The sequence below is a fragment of the Heloderma suspectum genome, chromosome 4 (assembly GCF_057233095.1).
Source record: "Heloderma suspectum isolate Gila_16-S chromosome 4, 16-S_ref, whole genome shotgun sequence".
Lineage (NCBI taxonomy): Eukaryota > Metazoa > Chordata > Lepidosauria > Squamata > Helodermatidae > Heloderma > Heloderma suspectum.
In genome coordinates this window covers 234,402,930-234,420,063 of record NC_139461.1, presented here as the reverse complement: position 1 = coordinate 234,420,063, position 17,134 = coordinate 234,402,930, and the positions used below count along the sequence as shown (strand labels likewise).

Sequence of the window (17,134 nt, the reverse complement as noted above, 5' to 3'; positions counted from 1 at the left end):
GGAAGGTAACAGCGCTCTGTGCACCTCAGTGTTCAGTCATGCTGGCCACATGACCACAGAAGTGTCTTTGGACAGCACTGGCTCTTCGTCTTAGAAACGGAGATGAGCGCCACCCCCTAGAGTCAGACACGACTGGCTGGGGACACCTTTTACCTTTAACAGCAGGTGAGTGGGAGTTAGACCTGAACCAGTGCCAGACAATGCTCTTGCACAGTTCCTGTTCATCTCAAATGGAACCTACTGTATGTAGAAGAACATTTCAGAAGACTGGGTCACTTGCTATTTACTGGGAAGGGGACACTTTTTGCCTTTGGTAAGGCTTGCTAAACACGGCTATAAGGAGACACAGAGATTTCACTTGGAGAGCCAACAATGAGCAGAACAATTTAAATCAGTACTTTGAGACGATGCACTTTGGATAAAAATATCTGAGAAAACATTGGATGTTAAATGATAAAGGTGCTTATAGATTAAATTAGGTAATCAAAATAAAATAACTTCCATGAGGAAATAGGAGTCTAGGCATGAAACAATCAATGAAGTTTTTTTACTGGCCTTGTGTAAACTTGAAAGGCATTTACAATGTGATTTCATTGGTAATTTACAGCATGGAAAATGAACAAAAATCTGTAAGAATCCAAACTTTTTGTTCCTGTGGTTCAAAAGGATTAAGGCTGCAATCTTACATTAATTTACTTGGGAGTAAGTCTCTTTGAACTCAGTGATGCTTACCTTTGAGTAGTCATATATAGGACTGCACTGAAAGTCACTTAGAGGAGACTTTTGGCACCTATAGTGAACTTATATCACTAGATTTGGAAATTATCTTTTTTTTTTTTAATAAAACCTAATGGAATTAATATCTCACATTTATGTATGTATTTATTGCATTTATATCTCCCCTTCCTCCAAGGGATGGCACACATGACCCACTTGTTCATATGTTTGTTGATTTTAAAAATTCTGTCTCAAGGATTAACTGCAACTAACAGAAAATTTATTGTCAGAAGCAAAAAAATCTTAAGTGCAATGAAGGTAATGGAGAAGTAAGCATCCAGAAGCCTATGAATTTACAAGGTTAAAACAATAAGACTGACTCATTATCTGAGGATACAAACTCTGTATAGGTTTCAGGTTTGAGGGCAACAGTTTATCAAATATTAGAAATCTAGAGACAATATTAACATTTTCAATCTTTTTTAAAATACTATCTTCCTTCAAGTTTTTTTAGTTTTTTTTGTTTCCTCCTTACTGAATACGTACCAATACTAATTAAGTTATTCATTCTTCCTACTACATATATGTATGTTACTTGTGTTTATTACAATCAAAATATTGTGAAAATGAATATTTCTAAAGCAATAAAAAGACAGTAATACCTTTATTTTCTCATGAATATGCCGTAACGAGTCTGCAGTCCCCATATCTGCATCATCAGCAATACACACAATATCCAGCTTCAGCTTCGTCTCCAAGTTTAGCACTTTCTGAACGTCTTTCGTTGTAACCACAATGACCTCTAAAGTGCAGAAGAAAAGTTGAGGTGAGTACAACTATGTAGATCAGAGAGGTTCTCTCTGATCTACGCTCTGAGACATTGAAAAAAAGGAAAGACCTGAAGTTTCTGACAATCTGTTCACAAGAAAGGAAAATTAAATAACGTCGGGGAATCCCATTTAAATTAAATGTTTGGATGGGAAAGGAGTGGGTTATGGTCCAGTCAGTGGAAGAGGCAAAACAACTTTTAGAGATTAGGGATTTACCAACAGCTTCTGTAAACCCCTCATAGTTTATTTCTATCTGCTTGGTTTCCTATACAACATCGTTAACATATTGATATTTTTTCTTGTTTTTCTTTTTCCTTCTCTTCCATTTTAGTAATAAAAAATGTTAAATAAACTTAGAATTATATCTTTGAATGTTAAAGGATTAAATTCCCCCATTAGAAGGAGGAAATTTTCTTACCTATTGGAAAAAGAAAGAATAGATCTGAAATTTCCCCAAGAAATCATGTTAAAAAGGGGGATGAACAACTACTAAAGAGTTTAAATTTAGGGGAACTTTATTTTGCTCCAGCAAATAGTAAAAAAGGAGAGTGGCTATTATTGTCAAAAACCCTTCTCAAATTAAGTTCTCTGACGAGATAATTGATCCAGAGGGCAGATTTATTTTTGGTATTATATATTGGGGAAATAAAACTTATTTAGTAGGATGTGTGGGTACTCCGAATAACAATCAAAAGGAATTTTATAAAAAAATTGAACAATATAATAAATGCTAATTTGGACAAAGAAGTTATTATTGGAGGGGATTTCAACAGAGTGGTCAACCCTCAACTAGACAGATCATCTTTAAGAATATGCAGTGGTAAACTGCCTGATTGTTTTATAAAAAATCTTTAAAAAGAAAATCTTATTGATGTGTGGAGATATTTAAATCCCCAGGAGAGCGATTTCCTCCTCATAATTCTTACTCAAGGACAGATACGGATTTTTTTATCTCCCTATATAATTAAACAAGTATCATATGTATCAATAAAACCAAGTGTGTGTGTGTGTGTGTGTATATATATATATGCAGACGATGCTAGAACGGCTGTCTGGAGAAAAGCAGTTAATAAGCAGGAAATGGTGGCTAGATGATTTTATTTTGCAAAATCAAGAAAATGTGTCAGACTTAAATATTAAATTACGTGAATACTTTCAATTTAATAACACTCCTGAACTAACAAAATCAACCATTTTAGGAAGCTTCAAAACCTTATATGAGAGGATTGATAATACAAAAAACATGCTTCCTAAGGAAGCAAAAGGAAACAAACATACTGGACTTAAAAAATAAAATTCAGAAATTAGAGCAAGAACATAAACAGACATGTTCAAATATTATATACAAGAGATTGGAAAGTGTTAGGAAACAGTTAGATTTACTGATTTCATAGAATCATAGAATAGTAGGGTTGGAAAGGGCCTACAAGACCATCGAGTCCAATCCCCTGCTCAATGCAGGAATCCAGGTAAGAGTATCCCTGACAGATGGCTCTCCAGCCTCATCTTGAATGCCTCCAGTGTGGGAGAGCCCACTACCTCCCTAGGGAATTGGTTCCATTAACGTATTGCTCTAACACTCAGGAAGTTTTTCCTGATGTTCAGCCAGAATTTGGCTTCCTGTAACTTCAGCCCCTTATTCCATGTCCTGCATTCTGGGATGATGGAGAAGAGATCCTGGCCTTCCTCTCTGTGACAACATTTCAGGTACTTGAAGAGCGCTATCGTATCTCCCCTCAGGCTTCTCTTCTCAAGGCTAAACATGCCCAGTTCTTTCAGTCTCTCTTCATAGGGCTTTGTTTCATCTGATCATCTTTGTTTCACCTGATCTTCTTTGTTGCTCTCCTCTGAACCTTCTCCAGCTTGTCTGCATCCTTCTTAAAGTGCGGTGCCCAGAACTGGACACAGTACTCCAGATGAGGCCTAACCAGTGCTGAGTAGAGGGGAACTAGTACTTCCCAGGATTTGGAAGCTATGCTTCTATTAATGCAGCCCAAAATAGCATTGGCCTTTTTTGCAGCCCCATCACATTGTTGGCTCATATCCAGCTTGTGATCTACAACAATTCCAAGATCCTTCTCGCTTGTAGTGGTGTTGAGCCACGTATCCCCCATCTTGTAATTGTGCATTTGGTTTCTTTTTCCTAAGTGCAGAACTTGGCATTTATCCCTATTAAATTTCATTCTGTTGTTTTCAGCCCAGTGCTCCAGTCTATCAAGATCACTTTGAATTTTGTTTCTGTGTTCCAAGGTATTAGCTATCCCACCCAATTTTGTGTCATCTGCGAATTTGATCAGCATTCCCTGAACCTCCTCCTCCAAGTGATTAATAAAAATGTTGAAGAGCACTGGGCCCAGGACTGAGCCCTGCGGTAGCCCACTCGTTACCTCTCCCCAGTTTGAGAAGATCCCATTGATAAGCACTCTTTGAGTCCAATTCTGTAGCCAACTATGGATCCACCAGATAGTTGTTTCATCTAGCCCACTTTGAGCTAGTTTGCTCATCAGGATATCATGGGGCACTTTGTCAAAAGCTTTGCTGAAGTCGAGGTATATTATGTCCACAGCATTCCCACAGTCCACAAGAGAGGTTGTTGTTGTTGTTGTTTATTTGGTCAGTCGCTTCTGACTCTTTGTGACTTCATGGACCAGCCCACGCCAGAGCTTCCTGTCGGCCGTTGCCACCCCCAGCTGCCCCAAGGTCAAGTCCGCCATCTCCAGAATACCATCCATCCATCTTGCCCTTGGTCGGCCCCTCTTCTTTTTGCCTTCCACTTTCCCTAGCATCAGCATCTTCTCCAGGGTATCCTGTCTTCTCATTATGCGGCCAAAGTACTTCAGTTTTGCCTTTACGGGAAGTTACCTGATCCAAAAATGGGATCAGATTCATCTGGCAGGATTTGTTCTTGACAAATCCATGTTGGCTTCGAGTAATCACTGCATTGTTTTCAAGGTGCTTACAGATGGATTGCTTTATAATCTGCTCCAGAATTTTCCCAGGGTTTGTGACCAAGTGGAGAAAAAGTTAAGATACCTTAAACAACGTTTTTTCGAAAAAGGCAATAAAGCCAATAAATTACTGTCTTATATGTTAAAGAAGAAACAACATAGCACAATGGTTATGCAAATAAAGAAAGGAAGTACAGTTTATACTAAATCTAAAGATATAGTAAATGAGTTCAAAAAGTTTTATGAAAGTTTATATACTTCAGAACAACCCTCTAGAGAGAATATGGAATGATATCTGAATACGATCAAACTACCAAGCATAACTCCAGATGATATAAATTACAGAGGCCTATTAGGTTAACAGAATTACGTAATGCAATTAAGGATTTAAAAAACAATAAAGCCCCAGGTATTGATGGTTTTACACCAGAATATTATAAGGTATTCTTAATGGAAATAGAACAACCATTATTAGGTGTACTGAATGAGATCATGACAACTCACTCTCTTTTAAAAACCTGGAAGAAAGCTCGTATAGTAGTGTTTCCAAAAAAAGATAAAGATATTATAAAGGTTGAGTCTTATAGACCTATTGCTCTTTTGAATCAAGACTTTAAAATATGAACATCCATCCTTGCCAAAAGATTAAATGGAATAATTGCTAATCATATATCAGAAGATCAAACAGGCTTATTAAAAATTGTAAATTGGCAATGAATATAAGAAAATTAGCAAATATAATACATCTTGTTAATAAATCTAAACAACCATATGGACTAATTTTTTTAGATGCCGAAAAGGCATTTGATTGCCTAGAATGGAAGTTCTTGTTACAGATCCTGGATAAAATTGGTTTAGGTAGCCCATTTGCTGAATGGATTAAAATGATCTATACAAATCCCAGTGCTTGTGTCTCTGTGAATGGTGTCAATTCAGACAAATTCTATCTGAGGAGGGGCACTAGACAAGGTTGCCCTTTATCTCCTTTGTTATTTTTGTTATCTATAGGGCCGCTTTCTCAAGCTATTGGAATGGAAAATATATTAAAGGGGGTAAAGATTGGCAGAGAAGAGTTCAAAATTAGTCTCTATGCTGACGATATAGTTATTTATTTACATGATCCTATGAATACTTATGATAAACTTTTATTTTTGTTGCAGGAATATGGTCAAGTATCAGGATATAAAATTAATATTACAAAATCAGAGTGGATTGGATTCCATATGGATAATTCTACAAAAACTAATATTACCAAAGAATATAAAATTCCTTGGAAAGATACTCCAGTTAGATATTTAGGGGTATGGATTACACAAAACCTTGATCTCTTAACAGAATATAATCATCGTAAGGTCATGCTTGAAGTAAAAGATGACTTGGCTCGCTGGAACCAGCTTCATATTTCATGGATGGATAGTGTCAAGGGCTCCTTGGCGGCCTCTTTCAGTCTAATCCAGTAGCCAAGTCCAGACACAGACAAAGGGATTATTTTCAAAGCTTTATTCCTTTTTTACAACTTAACAACTCTACTATTAGCGACTAGCTATGAGCAGCAGAGTACTTATGCCCTAAGTTGGAACAGTTGGTCCCCGTTTGAAGGAGAATCACTGGCAGACCCTGAACTTATGGGCTAGGGAGAGTCCCTCCCCTTTTCCCTTGGATCCTCTGGGCGCAACCGTTGCTTGAGCGCCAACCGGGCACTACGCCTCCTTTCCGTGCCCTCCATTTGGCGCCGCTCCCTGCGTCGGCATCACGCGTCCAGCAAGCCCTCTTCCTGCGCTCTCTCACTCCCGGGACCGCTATCTATGTCAGGAATGCCGGTGGGAGGAATCTCTGCCAGCTGTTGGCCCTGGGAACGATGCGTGCGCTCCTCTCCCAGGAGTGGCTGCTCCACCTCAGAATCAGAACTACTCTGGGATTCTTTGGGCTCAGTGTCCACCCTGACAGATAGGATATCTGCCTTAACAATTGTGGTACTTCCAAAAATTTTATTTTTGTTCTTAAACATACCATTAAAGGTCCCACAAAAGATACTTGGAGACTGGCAAACAATGTTCTTAGATTTTGTTTGGAATGGGGAAAAAACAAGAGTAGCAAAAAAAAAACTTTAATAAAAACAACAAAGAATGGTGGATTAGCCTTCCCATCCATAAAAAATTATTACGTTGTGGCTATGCTTATGCATTTGAAGATATGGTTTAATCCAGATAGAGCAACTGAATTAGAGCAGTATAATGTTTCAACAAAGTTGAAAAATACTTTATGGTTCTGTAATAAATCTGACAGAAATATATTAAGAATGAACTAATGTACCAAAACCCTGTTTAACAACTGATTGAAACTTAAAAGAGTATTAAGTCCGGGTTTATCTCCATTAACAGCTATTACGTATAACGACGAGATGATAGATGAAACGTGATTAGGCAATCTATCTTTATGGTACAATCATGGGCTAACAGAAATAACCACAATTATAGATAAGGGAACATTCAAATCATATGAATAACTACGGAACGAAATGCAATACTCCCAACCTTTTTTTTTTTTCTTTCCAGTATCTACAGCTTAGAAGTATAGCTTTAAGGTTACTAAGGAATTCCGGACCTCTTCGGGAAAAAAACACCTTTGAAAATTTGCTGATACAAAATCAGGAAAACCTATTAAGTAAGCTTTATAAAGTTCTATCAGATTTAGATCTTACAACTAATAATTACCAGAAAAGCTGGGAAAGAGAACTAACTTGTCTGATTCCAGTAGGTACCTGGACTTGGATCTGGAATAATATATCACAGGAAACCATTAGCACAAACCTGAAAGAATTTTTTTTCAAATTCATATTCTGCTGGTATTTAATGCCTGTAAGGCTTAACCCTTCAGCAAAGGAGATCATTACCTTGTTGTGGTGCTGGAGCTTGAGCACCTCAATTACATCATGAGCTAAACCGTGAAGGGACACCCAAGATGGCAAGGTCATGGCAGAGAGGTCAGACTAAATACAATCCTTGGGGAAGGAAACGGCAACCCACCCCAGTATTCTTGCCATGAAAACTAAATGGATCAGTACAACCAGAGATATGTCAGTAGACCATCGGAAGATGGGACTCCCAGGTCAGAAGATGGTCAAAATGCTACTGGGGAGGAACAGAGGATAAGTTCAACATCTAGCTCCAGATGTGATGACGTAGCTAGCTCAAAGCCGAAAGGACGGCTAGCAGCCAATGGTGCTGGTGGTGAATGACGAATCCGATGTTTTAAAGATCAACATACCACAGGACCTGGAATGTAAGATCTATGAGCCAGGGCAAATTGGATGTGGCTACTGGGGAGATGTCAAGATTAAATATAGACATTTTGTGTGTCAGTGAACTGAAATGGACTGGAATGGGCCACTTCACATCAAATGACCACCAGATCTACTACTGTGGACAAGAGGACCACAGAAGAAATGGAGTAGCCTTCATAATTAATAATAAAGTGGCTAAAGCAGGGCTTGGATGCAATCCAAAAAATGACAGAATTATCTCAATTCGAATTCAGGGTAAGCCATTTAACATCACAGTGAGCCAAATATACGCCCCAACCACAGATGCTGAAGAAGCAGAAGTAGATCAGTTCTATGAGGATTTGCAGCACCTACTGGATAGTATGCCAAACAAAGATGTTATTTTAATTACAGGAGACTGGAATGCTAAGGTGGGTAGTCAAACGACACCTGGAATTACAGGCAAGCATGGTCTGGGAGAACAAAATGAAGCGGGACGTAGGCTGATAGAATTTTGCCAAGACAACTCACTGTGCATAACAAACACTCTCTTCCAACAACCTAAGAGACGATTTTATACATGGACTTCACCAGACGGTCAACACCGAAATCAGATTGACTACATCCTTTGTAGCCAAAGGTGGCGGACATCTATACAGCTGGTAAAAACAAGACATGGAGCTGATTGTAGTTCAGATCACGAACTTCTTATTGCACAATTTAGAATCAGACTAAAGAGAATAGGGAAGACCCACAGATCAGTTAGATATGGGCTCACTAATATTCCTCATGAATATGTAGTGGAGGTGAAGAATAGATTTAAGGGACTAGATTTAGTAGATAGGGTCCCGGAAGCACTATGGACCGAAGTTTGCAACATTGTTCAGGAGGTGGCAACAAAAAACGTCCCAAAGAAAAAGAAAACCAAGAAGGCAAGATGGCTATCTGCTGAGACACTGGAAGCAGCCCAAGAAAGAAGGAAAGCAAAAGGCAACCGTGATAGGGGGAGATATGCCCAATTAAATGCAAAATTCCAGAGGTTAGCCAGAAGAGATAAGGAATTATTTTTAAACAAGCAATGCGCAGAAGCGGAAGAAGATAATAGAATAGGAAGGACAAGAGACCTCTTCCAGAAAATTAGAAACATTGGAGGTAAATTCCAGGCAAAAATGGGTATGATCAAAAACAAAGATGGCAAGGACCTAACAGAAGCAGAAGAGATCAAGAAAAGGTGGCAAGAATATACGGAAGATCTGTATAGGAAGGATAATAATATCAGGGATAGTTTTGACGGTGTGGTCACTGAGCGGTCAGTGAGCTAGAGCCAGACATCCTGAAGAGTGAGGTTGAATGGACCTTAAGAAGCATTGCTAATAACAAGGCGGCAGGAGACGACGGTATCCCAGCTGAACTGTTTAAAATCTTGCAAGATGATGCTGTCAAGGTGATACATGCCATATGCCAGCAAATTTGGAAAAAGAATGGCCATCAGATTGGAAAAAATCAACTGATATCCCCATACCAAAAAAGGGAAGCACCAAAGAATGTTCAAACTATCAAACAGTGGCACTTATTTCACATGCCAGTAAGGTAATGCTCAAGATCTTGCAAGGTAGACTCCAGCAATTCATGGAACGAGAATTGCCAGATGTACAAGCTGGGTTTAGAAAAGGCAAAGGAACTAGAGACCAAATTGCCAATATCCGCTGGATAATGGAGAAAGCCAGGGAGTTTCAGAAAAACATATATTTCTGTTTTACTGACTATTCTAAAGCCTTTGACTTTGTGGATCATAACAAACTGTGGCAAGTTCTTGGTGGGATGGGGATACCAAGTCATCTTGTCTGCCTCCTGAGGAATCTGTATAACGACCAAGTAGCAATGGTAAGAACAGACCACGGAACAACGGACTGGTTTAAGACTGGGAAAGGAGGACGGCAGGGTTGTATACTCTCACCCTACCTATTCAACCTGTACGCAGAACACATCATGCGACGTGCTGGGCTTGATGAAGCCAAGGCTAGAGTTAAAATCGCTGGAAGAAACATGAACAATCTCAGATAGGCAGATGATACCACTTTGATGGCTGAAAGCGAGGAGGAGCTGAGGAGCCTCATGACGAAGGTGAAAGAAGAAAGTGCAAAAGCTGGGTTGCAGTTAAACCTTGAAAAAACCAAGATTATGGCAACCAGCTTGATTGATGACTGGCAAATAGAGGGAGAAAACGTGGAGGCAGTGACAGACTTTGTCTTTCTAGGAGCAAAGATTACTGCAGACGCTGACTGCAGCCAGGAAATCAGAAGACGTTTACTTCTTGGGCGGACAGCAATGACAAATCTTGATAAAATAGTGAAGAGCAGAGACATCACACTGACAACAAAGGTCCACATAGTTAAAGCAATGGTATTCCCTGTAGTCACCTATGGCTGCGAGAGCTGGACCATAAGGAAGGCTGAGCGAAGGAAGATAGATACTTTTGAACTGTGGTGCTGGAAGAAAATTATGAGAGTGCCTTGGACTGCAAGAAGATCAAACCAGTCCATACTCCAGGAAAGAAAGCCAGACTGCTCACTTGAGGGAATCATATTAGAGGCAAAACTGAAGTACTTTGGCCACATAATGAGAAGACAGGATACCCTGGAGAAGATGCTGATGCTAGGAAAAGTGGAAGGCAAAAGGAAGAGGGGCCGACCAAGGGCAAGATGGATGGATGATATTCTGGAGGTGACGGACACGACCTTGGGAGAGCTGGGGGTGGCGACGGCCGACAGGAAGCTCTGGCGTGGGCTGGTCCATGAAGTCACGAAGAGTCGGAAGCGACTGACCGAATAAACAACAACAACAAAGGCTTAACCACATTTATCATAAGGGTGATAACAGGTGCTGGAGATGTAAAATGCTTAATGCAGATATGGCCCATGTTTTTTGGTTTTGCCCAATCATTAAGGACTATTGGCTAAAGATAACAGATGAAATTGAGATTATATCAGGATACAGACTACCTTTGGATCCAATAATTATTCTTTTTGGTTATGTCAAGGAAGTTGTTCTATCTGATGACATAGAGATTATAGTGCATTTATTAACAGCTGCCAGAATGCTGATATCGGCAAACCGGAAAAAATCGAAAACCCCTACAGTTGATGACTGGATTATTAAAGTATGGGAAATAATATATATGGTTAAGTTAACTAATATAGTAAGGATTAGAGTGGGAAGATAGCAAAATAATCGATTTATAGAAAAGTGGTCATAATTTGTAATGTATTGGTATAATAAGAATCAAGAGAATGGACAGCCTTTTGTGTTATTGGGAACTTTGTGATATTTGCTGGTTTTGTTGATAAATTTGATTATATTCTAAAAAAAACCATTCTGCTTGTCTGTTGAACTGAACAAACATCCCTTATAGCTCTCAAAATTTTCAAAGGACCTTTGCAAGTGATTTGGTAATTTGATCAAGTTCCTCAAGGCTCCAAAGCTCTCATTAAATGTGGAGGACTGGCAAAGCTAGAAAATTCACCTTTTCCTGACTAAAAAGACTTCGAAAATACAAGATGTGAATGGGTAACATTCCCTGCAGTTAAATATTTTATAACATTTTATTTTATACACGTGTTACATTAGAGTAGGGGCAGGGAATGTGTGGCCCTCTAAACGTTGATGGACTGCAACTTTCATCAGCCCTAGCCAGAATAGCCAATGATGTGGGATGATGGAAGTTGCAATCCATCAATGTCTGGAGGGCCAGACATTCCCCATCCCTGCATTAGAGCCTGACAAACAACACTTTCAACAATGGAGTTCATAATCAAAGTATAAGAAGAGAGATGCCAAAGACAGAACATAAGGATATGGTGGCACCTTTGCTCAATGTGACATTCCATGAATTTAACATGACAGCTAGATCCTAACATGGATATATATTATTTGAAACATGTGGGTTTAAAGGGACATAAGAGCCTCAGAATGTAACATGCTGAGGAGCATCTAGAATGCTGAGTTTGTATGTGGGGAGCCCAGGTTTAAGTCCACCACTAGGCCATGAAGCCCATACCTTGAGCAAACCACCAACTTTCAGGGCCACTTCACACATTTTATGGTAGCAAAACCCATTGGGGAGCTGCAACCAATATCAGCTCCTGACAAGCGTACCTGTATAATAAATGCATTTGCAAAAATGCATTTATGCATTACTTTGTTTGCATATACGTACATATCACAGCAGGGGTAGCTGGAGTACATGACAGACTGCAGAGAGGACTCTGAAGAATACCTTTCCCCCAGTACTTCCCTTTGACACCACCAGCTTTCAGGGGAGCAGAACCAGAAGCCATATCATACTACTGTTCAAAACCAGTCATGACAGCTGGTGTTCTGGATCCATTACTGTGAGGGCAATATCATCTGCCTATAAATCTAATTTTATTACTGGGAAATGCTTTGAGGAACATTATGGTTGAAAAGCGGTATACAAATACTGCAAATTGAATAAAACTGTGCGAAGTGGCTTTCAGATTGGACTATCTCATAAGGGTCTTGCAAGGCTAAAAGTGTTCCTCTGACAATGCAAATAACATAAATAACAAAGTAATGTAACACATAAGAATCAGGCCTTTTAGCAATAATGGCTGCAGTAAGTATTCATTTATATAACACTTTCTGCGGAGAAATGGCTTTACAATTGATCTGTCTGTCATTTACTCTTTACTGAATGGAAATACACATTAAACAATATTTGAAGTGGTGTGTAATCATCTCTCAGAGAACATAGCTATCAGTAAGTAGAACACAGTTGTTACGAGGTGGGAAAAGTACAATTCTAAACAACTTATAACACAGGCAGCCTGTAACTAGTCACTTGCAAGTACAGGTTGCCTTCAGCCATCCAATGAACTATCCACTGTTACAGAGATAGAGCCACACACAAAGTTGCCATAGAGATGTCCTGTGCTTATATAGAGCAGGGACACACAACCTTTTTGGCCCTAAGGGTGTATGCTGTGGGAACAGGGGCCACGCATGAATAATTCTTACTAATTTGGATATTTTGCCACAAAGCAATTCCATGTATGTCTACTCAGAAGTAATCCGCAGTACAACAGCTTTTAGGCATGCAAACAACATCTCAATTCTGAAATGTAAAGGGTATTTAAAGTTTAAATGTCATTAAATTGCTCATCTCCAATCACTGATCTTCCTTCTTTCCAAGGCCCTCTTTTCCGCCATCTTTACCCCTAGTCCAGCTGATGCACTGGGCTACAAAGAAAAGTGGGTAGGAGCCCATACAACTCAGTGGCGGCTGGTGACTCCAGTTCTGAAGGGACAGTAATTCTGTGCAGGGTTTTAGTTAAACACCTGCCAAAACTCTAAAGGTGCTATCCAAGGTGCTGATCCCATTTTGGGGAAGAGGTTCAGCACCCTGGATGTCACCTTTAGAGTTTTGGCTGATAGTAACTAAAACCCAGAATGGAATCATAGCCCCTCTGGAAGGCGGATCACCAGCTGCCACTGGCCCAACCCACAGGCAAGAGCTGTACGCAGGCCATGGGTTGTGCCCACCTGATAGAGAGCTATGGTACAGTAACCGCATGCATGGCTCTTTTTCCTTTCTAGCCTCAAAACGTCTTCTAATCTCAGAGTCAGTAACGTGAGCCTCATGTGTAGCTTCCATCACACAGCCTTTAACATTCCATTAAAAGAACAGTGGAAACATATCACAGCATTCATTGCAGTGGCCCATCTCAGTTCCCTTATAGGTTGCATGACTCAGACAAGTGAAACTGTGCATATGTAACCACCCCCTGCTATTTACTTACAAGGCTGTTTACCAACATGCTTCTGGAAAGCTTTACTAACCATTTGATAGTTAAGACAAAGGAAAGAGGGACTGGAATACAACAGCTCTACAGTCTGGGACAAAACCTGACCAAGGGAGAAGTCTATCTAGTATTAAGTAGCAATCAATATTGCTGACAGCCATGTTAGAAACATGTAACGTGCTGGAAAAACACATCTAGCACACATATTTTAATTACTACGCAATTAATATCATTAGGTTCCAGCTTACTGACCAACAGAATATTATTGCCCATTGTAAGCCAAAAGACCAGCACCATGTTTATTCTGAACTGCACTTACGTTATTGCTAGCGCTAAATAAAAATGCTAGATGGGAAGCCACAGCTAGTTATAATCTTCTTTTAAACTTCTATTCTGCTGGAACACAGTAAATCTTGGGATTTTTAATTTTTTTTCAGAGTTTAGTAAAAACATTATCACGTTTTTGAAATAAATACATACACAAATGGGGTAGAACTCCCAATGGCTGTACATGGCGGGCAAATTTCAAGCCTGTTGGTTCTTTCCTAGACCACAGAGACCCACAAGCCCAAGCCAAGTGCACAGTAATGGCTTAGAAAGAGTAGACATTAAAAATAAGGAACAGGGCACATATGAGTATCTCAACCCAGGAATCTGCTTTCACACAGATTCCCTCTGCTCCAGCTTTCTTCATTTCAGCAACCTAGTGTGGAAAGGGTGTGTGTGAGTTTTTGCTATTGGTGAACAAATGACAGTCAGTAATTCTTAGTGATCTACTGCAAATCATCCAGTGATCTACTAGTAGATCCCGATGTATCTCCTGCCCATCCCTGACTTAAAGCTATTTATAGCCCACAACTGATAAGAATGATGCATTTTTTAAAAAAAAGGTCAAAATAATCTATGTTCTGAACTTTGTTGTATTGAAATTAAAGTGAGAGTAATTTAAATTAATACGATTTTAAATCTTCTGAAATTCACGCCCTCTCTTAGAATGTTGCAAATGCAGACAAAGACAAAATGAACAGACTTTGCTAGGAGAAACAATCTACCATAAATCAGTGGTGGCAGACCTTTTTAGCAAATGTGACAGGACTCAAAAGTATTAGACAGTATCTCTTTAGTGCAGGAGTAAGCAGCCTGGTATCCTCCAGATTCTTTGGACTACAACTCCCACAATCCCTGATCACTGGCCATGCTGGTTGTAGTCCAAAATATCTGGAGGGCACTAGGTCGCCTAACCCTGCTCTAGTGTGCGCTACAGTACATGTGCAGCCCCTTTGCCTATGGCCTACTGAGCTGCAGAGCAGACAGTAACACAGAACTGGAGACGCAAACAAGAATAATACAGGCCTAACTGTACCACAGTGAAACTGCAGGCCTTCCTGCCCTTCTCATGTGCCACTCTCCTTTGCTGCCAGTGCCACAGACTGACACCCCACTATAGAAATAATCAGATGGGGGGGCGGTGGCACACCAAGCTATACATTGAAGGTTTCAATATCCATGTACTTAGAACAAAGATACATTAAACAAACTGCATCCCACAACCCAGTTAATCTAAGCTAATCATATTAAAAACAATTAAATTACTTTAGCCTAACTGGCTTGGCATAATGTATACAAGCAATCCAACTCTGGATGAAAAATGGAACCAGTGGGCTGAAATACTTACAGGAAATTGGTAAATTCTTCTAGATGATGACCCCATAGGCTATGCCAGCCTTCCCCATCCTGGTGCCCTCCACATGTTTTGGACTTCAACACCCATCAGCCCCAGCCAGCATGACCAATGGTCAGGAATCCAGGAAGTTGCAGTCCAAAATATCTGGAGGACACCAGGTTGGGGAAGGCTGCTCTAGAACATGTTAAAAGACAAATGTGACAATCTGGATTGACCGGGCCTCCACCTATGGAGCTAGATCCAGTAAATTTTTTGTTCTTCATGGCTCACAAAAGTGTAGTCCACTGCAATCTCTCTATTCCCCCTAGTATCATCTATCATTTCCCACATCACAAGTCATCATACTGTGGGAATTCTGCAATGTCTGTTACTTACCTTCAAACCCAACTTGTTCTAGCAGGTTGAGTGGGTACCATATTAAGGGTTTATTGCCAATAGGAAGGAGAGCTTTAGGGATGCTCGAGGTCAGATCCATCATGCGGGATCCACCACCAACTGCCATCACCACTGCTTGGAACTCCATGGCAAAGATCTGGAAAAATGGAAGAGAGAATAATCCAGAAACAGAGGCAGCTGACTAAAACCCTATCACTCCTAAAGAAGAAAGTGCTAATGGCTCCCCTACACCCACATCAGAGCACTGAGAAGCAATTGCCTCTGAATCCATCAATACGTTTCTGCACTGCCTTGGAGCACAACCACCCCCTAACCTCTTTTTTTACTGAGATTGTTGCATGCCAATCTCATGTCACCCAAATCAGGCTATGTTGTTGCCAGGGGATGATGATCTCACTTCTACGTGGCTGTTTTGAAACACAATGGTTAATTTGGGAGGGGCAGGCTGAAAGGCCGACAGAAGGGCCAGAGCTCAAGCCTGCAGGGACAGGGCAGGCTGTGGTAACTCGGTGCTGCGGGAGAGGCACTCCTCACATGCTCAGAGGCTTTTTAATTACTTCATTCTGATTTCTTTTAGAAAACTGTGTTCCTATTTGCCTTACGTCTTTGGCCTGTGGAGGGCTATACATGCAGGCAGGTAAACCGAGCATGCGCCATGACCGAGCCCTGGTCTTAAAAGGCTCTGTGTGTCACAGCCCAGAGACCTCCAGTCCCTACCAAACGCAGACGAGCGGGCGTTTGGAGATCCCCTGGCAACGCCAGACCCCTTACGACGCCTCCGCCCGCCACAGCGAAGCAGCAATCGGCAGGGTCGCCTCTCGGTACTCCGCCCGCCCCCGACTTTATTACCTGAACCCCAAAGGGTGCCGGTTACTTCCCTTTCACCGCGTGACAAGGAACCAATCGCAGCGCCCTCCGGGACACTTCCACGCCTGCGCCGCCAACGAAACGGGCAGAGTCTTACAGCAGCGCGTTTACTCGCGGAGCGAATCGATGGACAGCCCTACGGGAGAGCACCGAGCAGCCAATCCCCCTCCTAGCGCGTGCAGAGAAAATAAGCCGGTGCAAGAGCGCCGCGCTATCGATTCCCGCACAGCAGGGGCAGGGAGTAGAGCGTCGAGCTTTAGATCCCCGGGCTTCCTTGTGTCTTTCCGGAGGACGGCTCGGATCCCCTCCCCAGGGCCGGGCCGGGCAGTTGCTCGAGCAGCGCGGTGGCTTGCCTATACCCGCCCATTTCTCATTTGCGTAGTAAAAGGCCAGGATTCGAATATGACAGGTGGCAGCGGAGACCCTATCACCCCAGAAGTGTCACGTCAGTAACCGCGATGCTTTTACCCAGACTTCCTCACCCCTCCAGATGAGTGTTGGACGGCAGCTCTCAGCATGGCTGGCTAGGGGATGCTGGGAGATGTAGTACAACACGCACACCTGGCGAGAACCAGGTTGAGGGAGGCTCCTTTCATCGTTACAAACCA

At 41.2% G+C, this 17,134-nt stretch overlaps 1 protein-coding gene across 4 annotated transcripts in view; it reads right to left on the bottom strand.

The window, feature by feature from the left end:
* The window catches only part of EIF2B3 (eukaryotic translation initiation factor 2B subunit gamma), a 119,038-nt gene extending 102,482 nt beyond the window's left edge, over window positions 1–16,556 (bottom strand). For 2 of the 4 annotated variants that reach the window (XR_014790574.1, XM_084852654.1), the window contains exons 1-3: window positions 16,509–16,556; window positions 15,639–15,795; window positions 1,380–1,519 (exon numbers count right to left, since the gene is read on the bottom strand). Coding sequence is in view for 3 of the 4 variants with exons in the window: in XM_084852654.1 (XP_084708780.1) it covers window positions 1,380–1,519; window positions 15,639–15,786 (288 nt within the window). In the remaining variant the exon portion in view is untranslated. Of the gene's footprint in view, window positions 1–1,379; window positions 1,520–15,638; window positions 15,796–16,261 lie in introns of all 4 variants that reach the window. The other 2 variants (XM_084852653.1, XM_084852655.1) reach the window with 2 other exon arrangements.
* Between the last annotated feature and the right edge of the window lie 578 nt (window positions 16,557–17,134).